General features: G+C 47.3%; 1 protein-coding gene across 1 annotated transcript in view; it reads left to right on the plus strand.

Moving 5' to 3' along the window:
• The first annotated feature begins 2,259 nt into the window (after window positions 1-2,259).
• LOC128836134 (adenylate cyclase type 10-like) overlaps window positions 2,260-23,062 on the plus strand; it is a 72,234-nt gene continuing 51,431 nt past the window's right edge. The window contains exons 1-11 of the mRNA XM_054026151.1: window positions 2,260-2,404; window positions 6,866-6,970; window positions 8,559-8,597; window positions 11,889-12,032; window positions 16,012-16,217; window positions 17,858-17,954; window positions 18,996-19,084; window positions 19,783-19,974; window positions 20,333-20,454; window positions 22,432-22,508; window positions 22,701-22,890. Coding sequence (XP_053882126.1) covers window positions 2,260-2,404; window positions 6,866-6,970; window positions 8,559-8,597; window positions 11,889-12,032; window positions 16,012-16,217; window positions 17,858-17,954; window positions 18,996-19,084; window positions 19,783-19,974; window positions 20,333-20,454; window positions 22,432-22,508; window positions 22,701-22,890 — 1,406 coding nt within the window. The remainder of the gene's footprint in view (window positions 2,405-6,865; window positions 6,971-8,558; window positions 8,598-11,888; window positions 12,033-16,011; window positions 16,218-17,857; window positions 17,955-18,995; window positions 19,085-19,782; window positions 19,975-20,332; window positions 20,455-22,431; window positions 22,509-22,700; window positions 22,891-23,062) is intronic.

Genomic DNA, 23,062 nt, shown 5'->3' on the forward strand with positions numbered 1-23,062 from the left:
CAGAAACGTAAAGGCCTAGGGAACTTTTACAGAAAACATTTAGGCTTGGAGTGAGCTTAGGTGCCTATGGGGTTCAGTAGCTGCCAGGCAGGGTTTTGTAGTGCAGGGGTGCCTAACACTGGTCCTCAGGCAATAAGTACCTTTGTGGATCTGGGCTGAAGGGTCTCAAAAGGAACCCCAAAGCCCCCAACCTTTGAAGACTGTGCCCTTCCCATAAGTCAGATATGAATACCTCAGCCAGGCTCCCCCATGCTCATCTCTCTGCCGCACCTAGACACCAGCCCCTTCTATGTTTGGGAAGTCCCCTCTCCCAGTGCTGTAGAGACCCCTGTGGAGTCCGTTCAGTGATGGCCCAGGCAGGGCCCTGGGATGCTGGCTATGTGTATCTACGAAGCCTGTAGCAGACTCACCCCCAGGGACGATTTAACAGCAGAGAGCTTGAAGAAGACACGTCTCCCCTCTTCTGGGCAGACAGTTTTTCATCTCCTCCTGGGTTGGGTTCTCCCTCCTCCCTTGAAGCTTGACACTTGGTTGAGGTGTTACAGGGTGGGATGGACTGGGCCTTGTTGTATGGATATTGATCTCAAAAGCCCAAAGAGTTAAAGGTGTTTATAAACTCTTTCACTGTCCAACTTCAAACAGGGATAGATAGGCTTGGGGTTATTTTAAACAGAGAGCTTGATTTTACTCAGTAACTTGGCAAACACCCAAAAGCATTATTTAAATTAAAAGTTTATTGATTAAAAACAAGAAAGAACAAGAAATCAAAATAGGCATTTATAGTCAAACTGTGGTTGAATGATTATGCAAAACAAACTTAGGCAAAACCTTGAAAGCCCTTCTCCTTTTGGAGACAAAATAGCAGACTCATATTTTCAGAACAACTGTTCTTTGATGGAAAGGGTTAATTTTACTCTCAGTTTTGATGTGTAGAGTGCATTTACTTATCCTGTTCTTAACTAACAGACACAAGGCAGAGAAGAGAGAGGATAGAAAAGATGGGTGAAATATGGCTTTTGTTGATGGTTTTGAAACACTGGGCTGCTGGTTAGTAATGAGTGGGTGCTTTTGGTTGGCAAGTCAACCATGACACCTGCTGCTTGTATCCTGGTTTACGATTTGGTCAGGGACCTCATCTGATTGGATCTTTTCTTCTTAGACAATCAGGCTTGGATGAATACACCATAGCTGACTTCAGAATTTGATAAACATTCAAGAGAATGAGAGATAGAAAGGGGGCGGGAGGGCTAGAAAATAACACAACAGGGGAAGGGGAAACAATACAGGCTCTTACACATGCCTCTGCAGTACTGGCAATCGGATATCCCCACTGATGGGCTGAGGATTGGATGTCATGATCATGTGATGACTTTCAGCACTCACAGGTGAAAACAAAGTACCTCGAACAAGATTAAGGCCAGCCGGCCTTCCTCTCAGGAAGAAAGTCCTTTCGATGAGTCAAGGTGAGCTGGGATGAGTTGCAGTGCTGGCAGATCGGGGGATGAGCTGGTATGCAAGGTGGTGAGATGAGAGGGAGAGCTGAACTGAATTGATCTGAACAGAACTGATCGTGTCTTTTTTTTCACTGTTTCTTTTTAAGGAACCCAAAAAGAGGAAAAATGGGAGTCATAGTTCATCCCTCTCACCAGTTAGGCCTCATATCCATCACACCAGTTTTGGACAATTAACTTCTGCTTCCACATCTTGTGTTTTTATCAATCATAATTACAACAGTTCTTGGATTATGTCAACATGACCTTTTTAGTTTAAACTAATCCAACTTCTTTGTCTGGTTCTTTTGGACTTGTTACAACATCCAGGGTCGTAAACAATTTGACCTATTTTTCATGGTTATTGTAACATCTTAAGACCTTTTACGTACTTTTTACATTTGAGTTTACAAGAGGAGAGCCTCTTGTAGATCCAAGAGTCACAACAGCCCAGACTCGTGTGGGGTTTCTATACCCCATCACACCATTTCTGTGTAAATGGGTTTAAAATACATTAATGAAGGAAGCTTGTCTCACCCAGCAACTGTAGCTACGTAGACTGTGATATACAGAGAATGCTACTGGCTGAGACCCATCCGTCAGTGAATTGTGACCTGTCCTTGATGGGGCTGCTGTCTGACATCACAAGAGTGATCACGGTTACGCAGGCTAGTGGGAGTCACCTCCTTCCCTGAATGGGAGGATCATATATTGAATTATCCCATCAGTGTTGCAGGACCCTGGGCAGCAGATTGCATTCATTGCCAAAATGGAGCAAAGAAAGCCAAGTGACAGCACTACAATTGGGAAAGTAGCAGCTCATGTCCCCGATCTCATCGTATATGGTGATTTCTCCCAGGAGCTGCCTTTCATTGAGAGTTTTGATGGAGTATTGCTTTTTGCAGACATTTCAGGTGGGTAGAGAAATTATTAAGGGTGGGATTTTCAGAAGGGCCCAAGGAAGTTAGGTGCCCAACTTCCATTTAAAATCAATGGGATTTGTGTGCCTAAAGGCTTGTCTACATGGCAAATTACTGTGTAGCAAGCCAGGGTGTGAATCAATAGGTTGCCAGTTGCCACGCACTAACTCGGTGTGTGGACAATGCTACACCAGAGTGAAAAGTTCCAGAGTGTGGCTTGATGTACCTTGCTCTCAACCAGCAGCATGCTAAGCTATATCCGTGACTTAGCAGTGTCCACACGATGAGTGAATGGATGGCAAGCTGGTATGCTGTAGAGTTACACCCTGGCTTATTGTGCAGTAACTCACCACGTAGACAAGTCCTAACTCCCTTATTAGGCCTTTCTGAAAAGCCCACCCTTAGTACATGGAAGGTTTAAAAGAGATATTGTCTGCGGTAATGGGAGACTTGGGCCCAAATCTTGCTGAAGTCACAGCTGAAATGGCTTAGGGACTTTCGTCTTTATTACGTTGACCGTTTTGCAGAATTGGCGTCTTTAGGCTGAAAAGAGTTTGGGACAGGAGTAGCAGAGGATGGTGCAGCAGCTGCTCAGGGCAGAGTTGTCAACTGCCGTCCCCATGCTGGAACTTTATGCAATTTTTTAGATATGATGGGCCCAGGCCAAAGAGTACCTGGAAGATAAGGACTGGGACCTTGAACTTGACTTTGTATTATGTGGGAAGATAGGTTTGATGTGGTTGTGATAGTTTGTGTTGCTGTGGAGATGTGCTGCCACATTCTCAGTTTTCTGAGGCGTGAAGGCTTTATGCCCAGGTATTTTGCATTTCTGTAGCCCAGCTGGGAGGTGAGGAAAGCATATATAACAGAGACCAGGTCATCATTCTCTAGGATGAGTCTCTCCTAGACAACTGGATGTTGTAGAGAAAGTTACTTGAGGATGCTACTGTGTGAGATTGTATCATCAGGGAACATTCCTAAACTACAGATTGAATTGACCAACGATGGATGTGTACCTTCAACCAAAGGAGACTGCACTGTGATTGCAAACGCCTCTACCCACTGGCATCTCCTCTGTCTTGCTCAGGTTCTGCTTTAATCAGGTGTTCTCCATCCATGAACTGATCTCCTCCAAGCACTGGGCCATCTTGGTTGTAGGGGTATAATCATATGTATATGCGGAAGGAGAAGCAGAGCTGTGTGTCATCTGCATATTGCTGGCACTCATGTCCCTGTAGTCTGACCAGTTTGTAGGTATTGAATAGGACTGGAGAGAGAACTGATCCTTGTGGCACTCTGCAAGTGAAAGGTCTGATGGGAGACAAGCAATTTCCCATCACTACCTAGAAAGGACTTAATGCTTTTTAACATGTTCCCCTGGATTGTAACATCTTAAGAACTTTTACGTACTTTTTACATTTGAGTTTACAAGAGGAGAGCCTCTTGTAGATCCAAGAGTCACAACAGCCCAGACTCGTGTGGGGTTTCTATACCCCATCACACCATTTCTGTGTAAATGGGTTTAAAATACATTAATGAAGGAAGCTTGTCTCACCTATCAGAGGGGTAGCTGTGTTAGTCTGAATCTGTAAAAAGCAACAGAGGGTCCTCTGGCACCTTTGAGACTAACAGAAGTATTGGGAGCATAAGCTTTCATGGGTAAGAACCTCACTTCTTCAGATGCAAGTCTGAAGAAGTGCATCTGAAGAAGTGAGGTTCTTACCCACGAAAGCTTATGCTCCCAATACTTCTGTTAGTCTCAAAGGTGCCACAGGACCCTCTGTTGCTTGTCTCACCTAGCAACTGTAGCTACGTAGACTGTGATATACAGAGAATGTTACTGGCTGAGACCCGTCTGTCAGTGAATTGTGACCTGTCCTTGATGGGGCTGCTGTCTGACATCACAAGAGTGATCACGGTTACGGCAGGCTAGTGGGAGTCACCTCCTTCCCTGAATGGGAGGATCATATATTGAATTATCCATCAGTGTTGCAGGACCCTGGGCAGCAGATTGCATTCATTGCCAAAATGGAGCAAAGAAAGCCAAGTGACAGCACTACAATTGGGAAAGTAGCAGCTCATGTCCCCGATCTCATCGTATATGGTGATTTCTCCCAGGAGCTGCCTTTCATTGAGAGTTTTGATGGAGTATTGCTTTTTGCAGACATTTCAGGTGGGTAGAGAGATTATTAAGGGTGGGATTTTCAGAAGGGCCCAAGGAAGTTAGGTGCCCAACTTCCATTTAAAATCAATGGGATTTGTGTGCCTAAAGGCTTGTCTACATGGCAAATTACTGTGTAGCAAGCCAGGGTGTGAATCAATAGGTTGCCAGTTGCCACGCACTAACTCGGTGTGTGGACAATGCTACACCAGAGTGAAAAGTTCCAGAGTGTGGCTTGATGTACCTTGCTCTCAACCAGCAGCATGCTAAGCTATATCCGTGACTTAGCAGTGTCCATACGATGAGTGACTGGGTGGCAAGCTGGTATGCTGTAGAGTCACACCCTGGCTCATTGTGCAGTAACTCACCACGTAGACAAGTCCTAACTCCCTTATTAGGCCTTCTGAAAAGCCCACCCTTAGTACATGGAAGGTTTAAAAGAGATATTGTCTGCGGTAATGGGAGACTTGGGCCCAAATCTAGCTGAAGTCACAGCTGAAATGGCTTAGGGACTTTCGTCTTTATTACGTTGACCGTTTTGCAGAATTGGCGTCTTTAGGCTGAAAAGAGTTTGGGACAGGAGTAGCAGAGGATGGTGCAGCAGCTGCTCAGGGCAGAGTTGTCAACTGCCGTCCCCATGCTGGAACTTTATGCAATTTTTTAGATATGATGGGCCCAGGCCAAAGAGTACCTGGAAGATAAGGACTGGGACCTTGAACTTGACTTTGTATTATGTGGGAAGATAGGTTTGATGTGGTTGTGATAGTTTGTGTTGCTGTGGAGATGTGCTGCCACATTCTCAGTTTTCTGAGGCGTGAAGGCTTTATGCCCAGGTATTTTGCATTTCTGTAGCCCAGCTGGGAGGTGAGGAAAGCATATATAACAGAGACCAGGTCATCATTCTCTAGGATGAGTCTCTCCTAGACAACTGGATGTTGTAGAGAAAGTTACTTGAGGATGCTACTGTGTGAGATTGTATCATCAGGGAACATTCCTAAACTACAGATTGAATTGACCAACGATGGATGTGTACCTTCAACCAAAGGAGACTGCACTGTGATTGCAAACGCCTCTACCCACTGGCATCTCCTCTGTCTTGCTCAGGTTCTGCTTTAATCAGGTGTTCTCCATCCATGAACTGATCTCCTCCAAGCACTGGGCCATCTTGGTTGTAGGGGTATAATCATATGTATATGCGGAAGGAGAAGCAGAGCTGTGTGTCATCTGCATATTGCTGGCACTCATGTCCCTGTAGTCTGACCAGTTTGTAGGTATTGAATAGGACTGGAGAGAGAACTGATCCTTGTGGCACTCTGCAAGTGAAAGGTCTGATGGGAGACAAGCAATTTCCCATCACTACCTAGAAAGGACTTAATGCTTTTTAGCATGTTCCCCTGGATCTCTGCCACCTCTCTCAGAAGAGTCAGCATGATCTCATGGCAAACAGGGTCAAATGGAGTGGGGGAAGGATCAGAACTAGAAAACAGGGACAGTTCCAACATAGGAACAAAGTGAACTGAAAGAACTAGGGACTTGAAAATCAGGGACTGTTGCATGCAGGGTGGATAAAAATTAATTCAAAAATATAAAAGGATTTTTTTTATTTAAATAGGATTATTTTTATTTAAATATAGATTTATTTTAAGAAAAAACAACCCGATTTAAAATGAAACTTGAAATTAGTAACTTATGTTAAGGCCTAAACTTATAGCCTATTAAAATCATTTAAATTACATACAAAAATAATACATAGCGGTACACATTTGTTGCCAAGTTTTAATGAAAGTCAAATTTCATTTCAAATGAGCCGGTGGAAGTCACTGGCTAAGCACCTGGAACCAGAGTTAGCTGATGTGCTAAACCAGTTTTTGGCGGCAGTAGCCTCTTGTGCGGTGCAGAATGAAATAAAGAAAATATTCTGTTTATTCAGCTAGTTCAGTTCAAAGACTAGTTCATTCAAAATTAAGAAGCCAGTTGGAAGTTGAAAAAGAGGGAATGCTTGTTTTCCTCTTCCAATTGCAAACAAAAACAAGGTGAAAGAGGATGCGATCGACTTGTTCTAAAATCTTGAAGGACGTGGTGACCTAGAAACTCCAGTGGAATTCACTAACTACAGATAATACTTCCTTTGCTTAATAAATCAGTTTTAAATGGAAAATAAGTTTTGTTAAACTTTTTTTCTTATGTATCCAGCACATTTTAGGTAACACAAAGCATGTCTGACTGCAGTCGCTGAGATCATCTGCCATTTCTTGCCTCCTCCAGTAGCTGCCTGACTGCTGTTTGTGTTACAGGTTTTACTGCACTGACGGAGAAGTTTAGCACGGACACCAGTCTGGACTGTGGCGCTGAGCAGCTAACGCAGACCCTCAATCATTATGTAGGGGATATTGTGGAAAGTAAGTAACGAGCAGCATGATCCCTCGCTGAGAGCACTTCCTTGGCTCAGGTCTGGGGAACTAAAGAAATGCCCATCAGAAAGGTGTTCTGTTAAGCAGCCTGGGCCCTTCTTGGAGGTTGGGATCTTCTCTGTCACTTAGGGAGCCTTGAAAATCTCCCAAGATTAGGAGGGCTGGACGGAGCTGCTTTGGGAACCAGTCTTTGCTGCTCCTCACTGGCACAACGTGTCCTGCTTTGAAGAGTCCATTGTTCCTTTGGCTCTACCCTGGTGTATGCCTCCACCTAAGTTCCCTGTAAGCTGCACGGCCACCTGGCAGCCTCTCAGTGCCATGCAGGTGCTCAGGGAATCCGCCACAGCCGGGGGATGGGCGCTTATCCTGCGGCCCCATCCCCAAAGCTGCTGCGGCGAGGAGAGGCGCCTCTCCCCCGCAGCCCAGGTGCTGATGCGGGGAGAAAGAGCTGAGGGGAGTCCTCTCTTCCCGCTGTAGCCCCCTCCCACACTCCAAACCCTTCATCCCGGATCCACCCCAGAGCCCGCACTCCCAGCTGGATCCCTCACCCCCTGCTCCCCAGCCCTCTGCCCCAGCCCTGACCACACTCCTAACCTCTCGGCCCCGGCCCCACCCTCACCACATGAATTTTTTTATGAGTCACATATCACCTCCATATTGGTGCACATAACAAAATTCATTCCGCACCTGGGTGGGAAAAATTAGAGGGAACACTCGTCTCCACCCCATTTCACTGGAAGAGCAACATCTTGTTGTTTATGTGGCCAAGGAGTAGGGTGACCCTGTGACATCAGCACACTAATGATTTGGGGATCTGAGCTCTGACAAAAGTTACCAATTCCCTCTCAGGATCTAGAAAGCATCCCAACACCCTCAGAGCACAATGTGGCCCTTCCTTGTCTATCTTAGGCTTTTATATGGCCTCCAACACCCCTGTGAGGAAGTGAGGTAGGGGAGTGCTATTATTCATGTTATGGATAAGGAACCCAGGCATGGAGAGGCCAGGTGATTTGCCCAACGTCACACCTGTAGTCTGTGATGGAGCAGGGAACCAAATCCAAGTCGCCAGAGTCTCTGGCTTAGCTCCCTAACCACTGGATCATCCTTCCTTATCTCCTGCTGTCACATTGCTTTTGAGAACTTGCTTCAAAACTTCCCATGGAGCAGTGCTTCTCAGGTTGTCCCTGGGCCCTCCCTGTTGGATGCGACATTTTGAGAACTGAGCAGTAGGGGATTTGAAGGGTTGGGAGAAGAGGTCGGTCTGGGAAGGGATATTTCTAGTTGCCATAGAAACACTGTGCTCTGCCTCCTTATGGTGGCTTTTGAGATGGAGTTTAACTCCCTGATTTTTGCTCTGAGCCCTCAGCAGCTGGGAGCTTTGTTGTGATGACATGCTCAAGCATACACCATCTTGCTCACTCAGTCATACCTACTCTGCAATATATGCCCCCTCAATGTGTGCATGCACAAACACACACACACACGTGCCCCTCCCCCGATCGACAGAACAATTTGTTCCATGATTTTCTTTGACAAGAGCTGTGTGTAACTTCTCTCACCTTTTCTCTTGCTGCAGAGGTGCTGATTTATGGAGGCGATATCTTGAAATTTGCAGGTATTTATTAGCTTGTGATATCTGGGGTGGGGTAGAGCGGCCTACTCTCCCGTTGTCATTTGACTTGTGAGGCTCTGGACAGTGGCGGCATTCAAACTAGCCAACTCCCTTTTCTTGTTCTATTGTACCCGTCCCTCTGGCTTCTATTCCCACAGAGCTGATCTATGATTTGGAAGAAGCAAGAATTTACACTATATCTTTCAGTTAGAAACAACCCCGATTCCCCTTCCTCTGTGTCTGATTGAGAAATCCTGGCTGGTGCTTCCTTTAGAACTGAGCTCAGATGGAAGTTAGGCACCTAAATACCTTTATTTGTGCATAAGCTTTCATGGGTAAAACCCCCCACTTCTTCAGATGCATGGATACACTTCTTCACTCCATGCATCTAAAGATGTGCGTTTTTTACCCACAAAATCTTATGCCCAAATAAATCTGTTAGTCTTTAAGGTGCCACCGGACTCCTTGTTTTTTTTGTGGATACAGACTAACAGACTACCCCCCTGATACTTTGGGGATCTCGGCCTGAATGACTGTGCTAGCAGTTGCCCAAGGGCGATAGGAGGTGCAAAGCCTTAGATGTATCTTAGCCAGCGGACACAGGTTTGTGTGTGTGGGAGAGAGGAGGGGAACATGCAGCAAGCCACTGCAAGGGGTCATTGACGGGGAAGGGACACTTGCAGTCAGTGGCTATAAGGGATCACCGGGAAGGAAGGTTTACTTGTAAAAAGCAGCTGCAGGGCATTACTGAGGCCTGGTCTACACTACGAGTTTAGGTCGAATTTAGCAGCGTTCATTCGAATTAAGCCTGGACACGTTCACACGACGAAGCCCTTTTTTTCGACTTAAAGGGCCCTTTAAACCGGTTTCTTTACTCCACCTCCAATGAGGGGATTAGCGCTAAAATCGGCCTTTGCGGGTCGGAATTGGGGTAGTGTGGACGGAATTCGACGTTATTGGCCTCCGGGAGCTATCCCACAGTGCTTCATTGTGACCGCTCTGGACAGCACTCTCAACTCAGATGCACTGGCCAGGTAGACAGGAAAAGCCCCGCAAACTTTTGAATTTCATTTCCTGTTTGCCCAGCGAGGAGAGCACAGATGACCACGCAGAGCTCATCAGCACAGGTAACCATGATGGAGTCCCAGGATCGCAAAAGAGGTCCATCATGGACTGAACGGGAGGTATGGGATCTGCTCACCATATGGGGAGATGAATCAGTGCTAGCTGAACTCCGTAGCAGTAAACGAAATGGCAAAATATTAGAAAAGGTCTCAAAGGCCATGAAGGACAGAGGCCATAACAGGGACGCACAGCAGTGCCGCATGAAAATTAAGAAGCTAAGGCAAGCCTACCACAAAGCCAGAGAGGCAAACGGAAGGTCCGGGACAGAGCCGCAAACATGCCGCTTCTACGCGGAGCTGCATGCCATGTTAGGGGGTGCAGCCACCACTACCCCAACCGTGTGCTATGACTCCGTCAATGGAGAAACACGCAACAGGGAAGCGGGTTCGGGGTACGAGGAAGATGAGGATGAAGATAATATAGATAGCTCACAGCAGCAAGGAAGCGGAGAAACTGGTTTCCCCAACAGCCAGGATATGTTTATCACCCTAGACCTGGAACCAGTAACCCCCGAACTCATCCAAGGCGTGCTCCCAGACCCTGAGGGCATACAGGGGACCTCTGGTGAGTGTACCTTTGTAAATATTACACATGGAATCAGCATTCCACGGCATGAACCTGCCCCAGTAACACCATGATTTGCACATTGCTGGGGCCTGTACTTTGTGAGAGGTCTATGTCCATGTCAATTTCCTCATCACTCTCGTCGCCACGCTGCAATCGCCTCATCGGCTGGTCCTGGTTTTGCTTTGGCATGTCCTGGCTCTGCATATACTCCAGGACAATGCGCATGGTGTTCATAGTGCTCATAATTGCTGTGGTGATCTGAGCGAGCTCCATGATCCCAGTGCTATGGCCTCTGGTCTAAAAAAAAGCGCGAAACTATTGTCTGACGGAGGGAGATGCGAGTGACGACATGGCGTACAGGTACAGGGAATTAAAATCAACAAAGGTGGCTGTGCATCAGGGTGAAACACAAACAACTATCACACAGAATGGCCCCCCCCGAAGATTGAACTCAAAACCCTGGGATTAGCAGGCCGTTGATTTCACAGAGGGAGGGGAAGCAAATGAATACAGAACAAATCCATTTTTTACATCTTAAGCTGGCAGCCGACGGTGCAGCATGACTGATAGCCCTTGGCATCTTCTGGGTGCTTGGCAGAAAATACTGGGCGCTTGGCAGAAAATAGCATACTACGACTGATAGCCGCCATCATCATTGGGAAGGCAGCAGAATATGACTGGGGGACATTCGGAGTTTCAGCCATCATCTGATCGAACTGCAGTATGACGACGACGGATACCAGTCATAATACACCATCTACTGCCAAAAGGCAAGGGCTGCTGCTGTGTAGCAATGCAGCCCCATGTCTGCCAGCCCCACGTCTGCCAGCACCCAGATAGCCGATGAAGCCTACCAGTCATACTGCACCATCTACTGCCAAAAGGCAATTAGCTGCTGCTGTGTAGCAATGCAGTACCATGTCTGCCGGCACCCAGAGGACATATGGTGGGGGTGAGCTGAGCTGAGCTGAGCGGGCTCCATGCTTGGCGTGGTATGTTGTCTGCACAGGTAACCCAGGTAAAAAGGCGCGAATCGATTGTCTGCTGTTGCTCTGACGGAGGGGGAGGGGCCTGATGACATGTACCCAGAACCCCCCCGCGAAACTGTTTTGCGTCATTCAGGCATTGGGATCTCAACCCAGAATTCCAATGGGCGGCGGAGACTGCGGGAACTGTGGGATAGCTACCCATAGTGCAACACTCCGGAAGACGACGCTAGCCTCGGTACTGTGGACGCAGTCTGCCGACTTAATGCACTTAGAGCATTTTATGTGGGGACACACACAATCAGCTGTATACAACCGATTTCTATAAAACCAGCTTCTATAAATTCGACCTAATTTCGTAGTGTAGACATACCCTGAGTGGGAAGAGGTAGTCACAACCGACAGCTGCTAGAAGCATAGAGGGGTTGGTCTGTTCACAGCCAGGAGGTGCTAAGGAGTTTGGGGTGGTTAGTGAGCAATCTCTCTGTGGGTCAGAGTGCTGGGCAGGTACAGGTAGATCTGCTGTGGCTTGCTGAAAAGCCAAGTTGCTTTGTCAGCACTTTAGAAACAAGAAGAGCATGTATCCCATAAGTCTCTGTCACTCTGCCTTCCCCAGGGGATGCACTGCTAGCACTGTGGAGAGTGCAACGAAGCCAGATGAGCGATATCATTACATTGGCGCTGAAATGTAGCCTGAGGATCCAGAAAGAGTATGGGGTTCGTGAAACTGAAGTGGGTCTGAAGCTCCAAGTGAAGATAGGTACTATGGCTACTAATGGAATAACAATACTTTGCAGTCACTAGAGAGCACATTCCCAAAGCACTTTACAAAAGTGAATAGGAAGCATTCGCCCCCATTGTGCAGGGGGGGAAGCAGAGGCAAATGGAGATGAAATATCTTGCCCCAGGTCACACAGTGAGTTGGTGGTGGAGATGGGATGAGCATTCAGGACTCCTCACTGCCAGTTCCTTGCCCTAACCAGTAAGCAATTCTGCTTCCTGAGTGGACAGTCACATGAGCCCCCACTGCCCTTGCTCCCAAGATATACCGCTGAGAAACACCCTGCCCAAATCTCGTTCAATTTCTAGTGTGCCAGGAGTCTGTAAAAGATGTTAATTGCTCAGTGATCTGATCAGTTGCATCCTTTTCGGCAGCTGCATGGGAAAAGCCGCTTCTGTGGTAGGGAAAATGTATTTCTGGTCAGAGAGGAGAGAATTTTGGGGACTGGAATAAAGAACATTTCACCTCTAAGTTGCTGGTTCAAATTGAGCCTGTGGAAGTGGTGACCAAGACTCGTTCCTATCTGATTGCTTGCTGGCTCATGTGAAATGCATTGCAGGTCTTGTTTTAGTTCATAGCAGACATATATCTGTGACACGTAAACCATCCTTACATTTAGAAACAACAGTCTCATTGGAGAAGCCAAGGACTGAATGGGCCTTGGGGATCAAACTACTGAAGTACCTTAGGGAGGCAGTTTGGGGCAGTTGGTCCTAGAGCTGGCCATTCTGTATCTATTATGTGAATAAACAACTACAATTTATTGGTGCCAGTCTGGCACCTTTCATCGGTGCTGACTGTACCTAGTTTATTTTTACAGAGCTATGACTGTCTCTGAATAGCTTCTGACTAGGACTCATGGACAAAATTCCATCAAAACTGTTTTTCAACGGAAAATTGGGTTTTCTACTAAGCAATTTTTGTTATGAAGAGTGTCTGTTTTCCATGGAAAATTTCAATTTTCCATCAAAAAACCCCAAACAGCTGAAAACTGAAATATTTCGATTTAGAAATCCTGCCACAGTGCCTCATGGGAATTGTATTTTGGTCATCTAATGTCCTCCCTAGCTGGACTACATCTCCCATTGTACACAATGAACAAAGACTCCTCCGATTATTAACCACTTCCCCTCACTAAGAGAGGACATTAAGAAGCATCATGGGTGATGAAGTCAAACTAACAGAGAGTCCTGTGGCACCTTTAAGACTAACGGATGTATTGAACCATAAGCTTTCGTGGGTGAATACCTACTTCGTCAGATCTTGCGTCTGACAAAGTGGGCATTCACCCATGAAAGCTTATGCTCCAACACATCTGTTAGTCTTAAAAGTGCCACAGGACCCTCTGTTGCTTTTTACAGATCCAGACTAACACGGCCACCCCTCTGGTACTAGTAGTCGAACTAGAGAGCCCAACCTATAGAGAATAAAGGGAGCTTGAGGCATCAGAACGACAACTCCCATAAATAAAGTGGCAGTATTTCCAAATCCATCTTTTTGTTTTGTTTTCAGCCAAAGTATTTCAGCATTTGAATTTCTGCTGAAAATCAACATTTTTAATGGAAAATTTAGATGAAAATTATTTCTTTTTTGTTTGAATTGAAATGGTCAGTGGAAAGAGTACCCCCTTTATTTACCAGCTCTACTTCTGAGTATTTCACATCCATGGAAAGCAACAGGAAGTTGCTAGCCATTAGGGTTGTGGGAAGTGCCTTCACGGTACCTCTGTTCCTTTCTGTTTGGCAAAGGAATGTAAAGCCACCTAAGTTTGGGATCTTCAGCAACTTGCTCTTTTGCCATTTCCTTATATTAAGCTGGGGAGTTTTAGATTACATATGGATGTTTTTTCTGTGTGTGTTTTCAAGCAGACATTTACAAGCTCCCTTCACGCAAACTCCCAGCAGCAGCAGACTGAGAGCAAAATCCTTCTGCTTGCTGGCCCCCTGGTTAGACCACACAGACAGAATGTACAGTGATGTCCCAAATGAGAGAGTGCTTTTACTGAGTTCAACTCAAAGTCTTAGTAGATGCTGCACTGAGCAGGTTCAGAAGGGATTATTGAATTGCATATCACTTTATTGCTATCCAGCCAATGTTTCTCAAACTTGTTCATGATGTGGGCACTTGCTACATGCCAAGTACCAAGCTCCAGTTGTTTTTGAGTGATCTGTCTGTGAAGAAAAAAGCATGGGGAAATTATTTTAAATGAGAAGAGTGTAAACATAATGCTCCATATTTGAAATAAATTACTCATTGGCAAAGAGGTGAACTTGGTGGAAACTTATGATCAGGTATAATAATAGGCAATTGTTGATCCACTGGATCATGGTGTACGCATAAGAGGTCTAGTCAGTGCCTGATGAATCCACCTATGGCTGACAAGCCCAATTTGAGAGTGTGAAGGGTTGGATCACAGAAACCCCCTTGGGAGCTGCCACCCGATGTGCCAAGACTACCTCTACCCCTGCTTTCCCTGCCAACTCGGGATCCCAGCACCCTGTCTTGCTAAGCCAGACACTCCCATCTGCTCCAGCAAAGACCCAGGATCTGAATTACTTGCCCCAAAGCTGCAGGTTTACCTGAAGGCAGCTAACAGAAGTGTTCCTGTCTTTAGCACTCAGATGCCCAACTCCCAATGGGGTCTAAACCCAAATAAATCTGTTTTACCCTGTATAAAGCTTAAGCAGGGTAAACTCATAAATTGTTCGCCCTCTATAACACTGATAGAGAGATATGCACAGTCGTTTGCTCCCTCAGGTATTAATACATACTCTGAGTTAATTCATAAGTAAAAAGTGATTTTATTAAATACAAAAAGTAGGATTTAAGTGGCTCCAAGTAGTAACAGACAGAACAAAGTAAGTCACCAAGCAAAATAAAATTAAATGTGCAAATCTATGTCTAATCAAACTGTATACAGATAATCTCACCCTTAGAGATGCTTCAGTAAGTTTTTTCCTCAGACTGGACACTTTCCAGGCCTGGGCACAATTCTTTCCCCTGGTACAGCTCTTGTTTCAGCTCAGGTGGTAGCTAAGGGATTCTTCATGATGGCTCCTCCACTTTGTTCTGTTCCACCCTTTTATATATCTTTTGCATAAGGCGGGAATCCTTTGTCCCTCTCCGGGTTCCCACCCCCTCCTTCTCAATGGAAAGACACCAGGGTAAAGATGGATTCCAGTTCAGGTGACATGATCACATGTCACTGCAAGACTTCATTGCCCACTTGCCAGCACACATGTATACAGGAAGACTTACAGGTAAAACACAGCCATCTGCAGTCAATTGTCCTGGTTAATGGGAGTCATCAAGATTCCAAACCACCATTAATGGCCCACACTTTACATAATTACAATAGGCCCTCAGAGTTATATTTCATATTTCTAGTTTCAGATACAAGAGTGGTACATTTATACAAATAGGATGATCACACTCAGTAGATTATAAGCTTTGTAATGATACCTTACAAGAGGCCTTTTGCATGAAGCATATTCCAATTACATTATATTCACTCATTAACATATTTTTATAAAACCATATAGACTGCAACGTCACAGAGAGTAACACAGCTTGTTACAAATCTCATAGATCCAGATATTGTCTGAATGGGAGCCCAAGATTACAGCACACTGCTTTCTTCTTCAGATATAAACAGATTGTTATAATGGAAACCAATTTGTAACCTTATATAACAGATGCTACCGTGTGACCCTTATAATTATGTGTGCAGTATTATTATTTATTAACCGACATGCTGTTTAATTCATTGGAGAGTGTTGTTCTAGAAATCCTCAGATTCCTGGAATAAATATCACATATTGTCAAGAACTGATCCAAACCTCCCACCCCCCAAAAAATAGGTTGGCCTCCAAAATCCGCTTCTAAGATCATTGAGATACATATATTACAAATGGTAAAGTAAAAATGCCCTCCATAACAATCTTGTTTCTCTTGTCAGGGCTATCTGCAGGTCACATCTCCAAAGTTGTTGTTGGAGACAATAAGCACCAATATTTTCTGGTACTTGGCCGAGCAGTGGATGAAGTTCGGTTGGCCCAAAACCTAGCAAAAGCAAGCGAGGTTATTCTATCGCCGAACTGCTGGGAACTCTGTAACAGGAACATGATAGAAATAGAAACAATTAAAGATCAAAGATCTGTTAAGGTGGGCAATGTGGAGTGTGCAACAATTGTTCATAACCAGTGGCGTGTGTATTGCTTTGTTATCTAGGCTGGGGTGTGTTTACGTGCCCCATTGTCTTCTCTGGATGCAACCTCACACGTATGCTTGTGTGTATATCTGTTATTGGGCCTGTATCCAATGGACCAGCTGGGCAGAGGGGGCCGAGAGGGATGGTGATGCGAAAGTTGAAAGTGGTGATGAAGTAAGAAGGCATAGTAGAATGTGGATTTAACTTTGGCTTCCTCTTGCCAGGAGTGGCTGGTCGTTAGGGAATAAGGGGGGTAAGCCCCACCAGTGATCTCAGAACTGGGTAGTGTAGCTGCTGTAGTGCAGGGGACAGAGCCACAGAGCCAGAGTATGGGGCTCTTTACCCATGCTCCCTGCAGCCTCCAGCCCCTGCAAGAGTCTCTGCAAGAGAAGGGATGCAAGTGGCAGAGGGAGGAGGTGCAGAACAGCGAATACCAGAGCTTTCTGAGCAGGGGGCAGGGTTCCGACCTGTGGGGCATCTGAGATTGGTGGTGATGGGTGTCAGGTAGGAGGGGGAAGATTTTGGAGCCTGGGGATGGATTTGCTAGACCTGGAGGGATGTGTGGGGGCATTCTGAGCCTGCGGCTGTCTGGTGGCCAGGGCTCAGAGCTGAGGGTGTGGGCCTGAGCTGTGGAGGTCTGTTAGGAAGAGGGAGGATCTCAGCCTGGGGGAAAGGGTATGTTTGTCGGGCGTGTTTCTCAGCAGGTGGGGAGCTGAGGGAAGAGTTGAGTGGGAAGGTTGATGGAGTCGGTTGAGGGTGTGGGTGAATCAGTGACTGTGGAGGGGGTGGTCGGGGGGTGGTAGGGTACAGCTAGATTAGAATGGGAGATATTAGGGCTAGGAGAGAACAAGAAAGGGGTCACAGAAGGGTAAATACTGTTCTCACTTGCCCTGCCTTTTCCTGTAAAAGGCCCCAAGTACTCATCCTGACAGGATAATACCCAATTCCCTGATCCATCCCCCTCGCCAATCCTGGTGTCCCCGCTTTAAACTCTGAAAATACGACCAACCTGCCAGGGAGTGGAAGTGGGAGCATTGCTACCTGCAGCCCACCAGGTATTTTGAGCACCCCCCTCTTACACCTTGCATCAGTTCTTGGAGAGCAGCTGTGAGAATGGGGAGGAGAATCAGACCGTGGGCCTATTGTGATTTTAGTTAGTATCTTTCTGGAGGCACTGAGATAGTTCAGTGACAGGTGTCATGAGAAGAAGCTGGGCTTCAGTTCTGCACCTGCATCTGAGTAAGCCCATTGAAATCAGTGGGGCCAATCAGGTGCTTCAAGTTAAGCACGTATGTAAGCATTTGCAGGACTGGGGGCTTGCACAGATACCCAGCAGGAGAAAGATTGTGGAATTGGAAGGCTTTTCACCGCAGCTTTGGAGGCTGCAGAATCTTTTTGTTGCATTCGTTGGGAGTGTCGTCACTTGTTTTGCTCCAGCCAAAAAATCTTTTCTGATTACTGCTGTGTCCTCCATCCAGTTGACAGGGAGGTTGATGATGGAGGTGACAGTGAAGGATGGGAGTGCGTTTTATTGAATAATTCTGCACTAGGCTTGTGGAAGCTGACAGACGCCTTTAATTCTGTGTGCCTTTAGGCTAGATACATAAAGAACATCTCTGAGATTGAGTTCGACGAGTTCTTCTGGAAATGTACCGAATACCTACAGCACTACCCCACGGGTGAAAATAACAGTGAGTGCCTCTTCCTTCTACTGTGTTGACCCCAGGGAGACGGCAGGCTGAAATTCCTTTGTTTTCCGTCAGTGTAAATGTGAGAGGGTGAATGGACTGCACATGGGGGCCCCTGCCCTGTACCCCTTTGAGTTCCTGTGTCCTCCTCCATTCCCTGCCACCAAAATCCCGAGGCAGCCAGCTGCATTTCAACTCCTTCTCCCCCCTGCTGGCTTCAACCTGTCTGGACATCGGCAAGGGCTACGCTGACTGTGGAGGAGAAGAGACCCTCTCCCTACTTTCTGTGTCAGCTCTATGGAGACCCCTGGCTGGCAAGAAGAGACACTATAGGGAACCCTGCTCAGTGCCTACAGTCTTTCTGGGTGAGCAAGCTTTCAGTGGTGCTGATATAAGCACACAAGGAATTTTCTAATAGAAAATCCCAACTGTGCATAGGCACCGACTCCGTGGGTGCTCTGGGACTGGAGCACCCACGGGAAAAAAATGGTGGGTGCTGAGCACCCACTGGCAGCCCCCCTACCAGATCCTCCCCCTCCCCCCAGTCCCTTCTGCCCACCGGTGGGCCCCACCGATCAGCGCCTCCCCCTCCCTCCCAGCGCCTACCACGGATCAGCTGTGTCAGGAGGCACTGGGGGAGAGGGAGGAGGAGAAAGGGTGCAGTGTGCTTGGGGGAGGGATGGAACTGGGCAGAGAAGGGGTGGGAAGGGGCAGGGAAGAGGCGGGGTGGGGCGGAGCGGGGGTGGGAAGAAGCAGGGCAGAGCTTGGGCCTTGGGGGAAAGGGTGGAGTGAGGGTGGGGCCTGCAGGGAGCCGGGGGGAACCCCCCCCCCCCGGCAGATTAGAAACTCGGTGCCTATGGAACTGTGATTTGCATTTTCAAGATTGTAAGTGAAATAGGTTAGACAAGAATCTCCAACCCCATCCAGGCACTGTCCAGTCCCTACTGGTAAAAGTCTGCCCTTGAGCAAAGCCAGGAATAAAACCCTACGGTTTAACCACAAGTCTTCCTTCTGCTCTTGAAAGCATTGAATTTCCTCCCCTAGGTATCCTCCGAGCAACCTCCACATTGTCTCCTAATGATGAGTTGGAGAAGTCTCTCCGGAAGTATGTGATGAGAAACATTCTGAAGAAGGTACTGCAGTAACGTCACAGAATTTTATTTTTTGGCTTGATGGTCTGTGCTTCACACAGCTAGAATTTTTCTGAGGTTCTCCTGATGCTACAGAGGAAAATACAAGAAACCCTGCAGTGGGTAGTTGTGGATCAACTTGTTCACATGGAAAGTTTTTTCCTTCCCCCTCCCTTGGTTTATGACCTGAGGCATGAGGGTTTAGATCCCTTCCAAAACTATTGGGTTTTATTTAAAAAAATCCTTACTATTATAACACTGGATGTTGTCATAATTTTTTGAAATCTGCCGAGTTCTTGACTGCAGGCAATGTGTTCCACAGGCTAATTGTAAGGTGTATGAAAAAGCTTTTCCTTTGTTCTGTTTAAAATTGTAAAGTTTATGGGGAGACCTGGGTTGTAGCAAAGTCACATTGACAGGCTCTGCTCAGCTATCTCCCCCTTTATCCCCTTGGTGCCTAGCCTCATTTTCCAGTCCTGTGCTGAAAGGATCATTGTCCTGAGACTGGAGAGTGCTTCCCATTGATGGGGGCCCCCTCCTTCCTATGGCAATAGCTGATCAAACATCTTTGCCCTTGTGGAGTTAGCACCTGTAGCTGAGAGCAGAGTCAGCCCAGCTGGAGGAGGGGTGTATGAAGTAGTGAATGCTTCCCGCTCACCAGCAGTACGGACTGTTGAGTACATCTGGCTCTTCTCTTTCAGATCGACGACAACCAGCCTCTAGAATATTTATCTGAGCTTCGGCCGGTCACAATTGTCTTTGTGAACCTGCAGTTTGACAAAAGCGTCAGTACCTTGGATCTGTGCAAGGTCATCCACGATGTCAGTGTGAAGATCTCAAACATCATCCACGTCTTCAGCGGCAAAATCAACAAAGTCTTTATGTTTGACAAAGTGGGTCAGAGCTTCAAGGCTATTCCAGTTGGGCAGCTGGAGCTGGCAAACATTCCCCTGAGACTCCGGGACTAGTAGGAGGCAGGAGGGACAGTGGCACTGTCATTAGGGATAGAGAAGGGAGGAGGAGGGCAGGGATCTGGAGGAATGATAAAAAGCTTGGTGCTGAAGAGACTGAGTCTGAGGCGGTGGTGGGGTCTCCCAGAGCATTTTGGGGGTACTGTATGACAGCACTACTCTAACAGGGTGGGTGGGAGAGCTGGAGCACAGTGGAACTGTTTGCCACAGACATTGATACTGATTTGCTCTTTGGAAAAAACCCTCACCCCTCTGGTGTTTTCTTTCCCCTCCCTGGCAGGGCTGCACATTCCTGTGTGTGTTCGGGCTCCCTGGGGATAAGCAGGCTGACGAGAGCGCCCACGCCTTGGACAGCGCATTTAAAATCTTCAATTTCTGTTCTAAGATGTCCATGAAAATAAAGTAAGCAGGAAGGTGTAGTTCTCCAGGTTGCCTACAGGAGTGCTAATGGGCTTGTTTGTCATCGAAACTCCCTCGTCCCAACAAGAGGGCCCCCCTAGTGGGCAGAAGGCAGTGACATGACAGCTGGGAGACAAAATTTGGGATTAGTCCAGTTTCCCTGGGCTCCCCCTCACTCTACATGACCCAGACCTCCTAAAACAGCTATGTGCCACTGGAGCAGTAGAACCTCAGCCTCAGAGGTGATACTGGTGGGTGCGGCTGATGGCGCTTTTGTGGTGACTGGCCATGAATCTGGAACCTGCTCAGGATGACCGTGAACCTCAGCATCATTCAGAGCAAAATGCAAAGCCAACCACCTTCACTGACCTCTCCCACAACAGCCCAAGAAACTCCAACCCACAAGTCCAGTCCCTGCAGAAAAGAGAGAGTAAAAGACTAACGACGCCAGCTGGGCAGGATTCTCAGCTCCATTTGCGTGAGAATGGCCAATTCTTTGATCTCTAAAGGCATTTTTCCCCTTGAGAGCATTGGTAACAGGACAAAGAGCATGAGCCAAACCCCTATTGACTGTCACCCCCCATCCCACTGGCCTCTGAAGGACCCATCAAGTCCTTCTTGACTGCAGTCGGTGGAGGAGCTCCCTGCTGAAGGGGACCCTGAGGCCTGTCAGCTAGCAGGACTCCAGCAGTGCTTGGAGAGAGCCCTTCACCCTCTGCTATCTTCCAGCATGCTCTGGTCCGGTTGCTGAATTTTTGAGGCCTGTGGCTTGGCACGCAGGCACTGCTGACTTCACCGAGGCTTCAAATAAAACTCCTGCATGTTTGTGGGACCAGAGCCTTTTTCCTCTTTTGTGTCTATAAATGTCAAAACCAATCCAAACTCCACTCCCTTTTTACACCACTGGCACTAACCTTGTTAAGTTTTTGTGTAACCTGACTCCCTTTTTCTGCTGGGACGTTCCTCCAGCTCCTGACTCTCAGCAAGGAGAATTCAGACTGGCACACTCAGAGGGCAGCATTTATATTCAGCCGGGAATAGTGCGTGATAGCCAGTAAGGGGTGTGTGTGTCTTGTGCTTTGCCCAGTAGCCACTCCTTTTAAGGGGCATGCAAACCATGAAGAGCCAGGGAAATTCAACCAGTCACACGTGAGAGAATTAAATTCCAGGTGTGAGTACCCTGCGAGATCAGTGTCCAGGGACAATTACAGTTAAGCAGTTTTTTGCTGTGTGCACCCATTATAAATACGGGAGGCATACGCATACCATAGCAGTGGGTGTGGTATAACAGACTGGACAGCTGGATGATGCAAGGTGGGAGGGCTGAAACTCTACACCCATCTCACCACTCCCCCACCCATGGAAGCATTTTAAGCACGCAGGATTTCTACTGTGGGCAGATGAATGTGTTCAGAAAATGCGAATACTTCCCTGAACTTTCAGCCAGGGCTTCACCTCCAGTTCCACACCAGGAAATGAGGGTTCAGTTGTGGCTTTGCATTACAGGGAGAACAGGGACTCACCACCCATGGGGAGGTCAAAGAGACATTGTGCCTGTGGAGTTGCCTAAGGAATGCGGCCTCTGTGGCACACTTGCAAAGGATGGACATGGGCTCCCTTTGGCCTGGAGTCAGTTTGGCTAGCTGGGGTGGAGAGCAGGTGGGGCTGTGGCCCATCTCTCTGGGGAGGCTAGTTCCAACAGCAATGCCAGCTCATGGCATTCTGCACTCCGGGAAGCACAAGAACTGTCATTACATGGGGACGTGCGTGAGGGAAGCTCCTTGCCCTCTTCTCCATCCCTTTTGCACACGCACAGAGCTGCACACAGGCTGTTGGGAGACCTAGCTGGCTGATGTGGGGATAGTCAATACAAATTAGCACTACAGGAGTGGGGGTGGGGAGAGGGTGCATGAGCAGATGTGGCAAGAGGGACTGGACATTTGGGATTGCTGACTCCATGTTGCTCTCATTGCTTGCTAGGATAGTTTCCATTGGGGTTACCAGCGGGTCAGTGTTCTGCGGAATAGTTGGCCATCATGTAAGGCACGAATACACAGGTACAGTCTGTTTCTCTGGTCCTGTGCATGTTTGGTATCCCCTGGATACCCACAGAGTGTGTGTGTAGGCTGCGTATTTTTGCTGGTGGAGGGGTATGTATGCATGGATACATATGGAGCTGTTCACAGGAGGATAAGCGGGAGTTCAGTTAACTTTTCAGTGCCCATTTTCTTGCTCTCTCCACCACACAGTCATTGGCCAGAAGGTGAATCTCGCTGCCCGGATGATGATGTATTATCCGGGGTTAGTGTCCTGTGATGCAGTGACCTATGCCAACTCCAGGCTGCCTCATTGGTTCTTTGAAGAGCTCCCCCAGGCTGAGATGAAAGGAGTTGTGAATCCCGGCGTGGTCTATCATTATCTTGGCATCAGTGAGAAACCGTAAGTGTCCCCTGGGACGTCATGTTCAGAACCCTCAGAACCGTGAGCCACGGTTACCATGCTGCCTTAGCAAGAGCAAGAGCTTTGGGGCCGCTAAGCTGTGTGGCAGGTCCCTGACACACCAGTCTGTCTGCCTTGCCAGCAAACTCCTCAAGACTCTGCCAGTCTAAAT

Source organism: Malaclemys terrapin, chromosome 4 (genome assembly GCF_027887155.1).
Source record: "Malaclemys terrapin pileata isolate rMalTer1 chromosome 4, rMalTer1.hap1, whole genome shotgun sequence".
Classification (NCBI taxonomy): domain Eukaryota; kingdom Metazoa; phylum Chordata; order Testudines; family Emydidae; genus Malaclemys; species Malaclemys terrapin.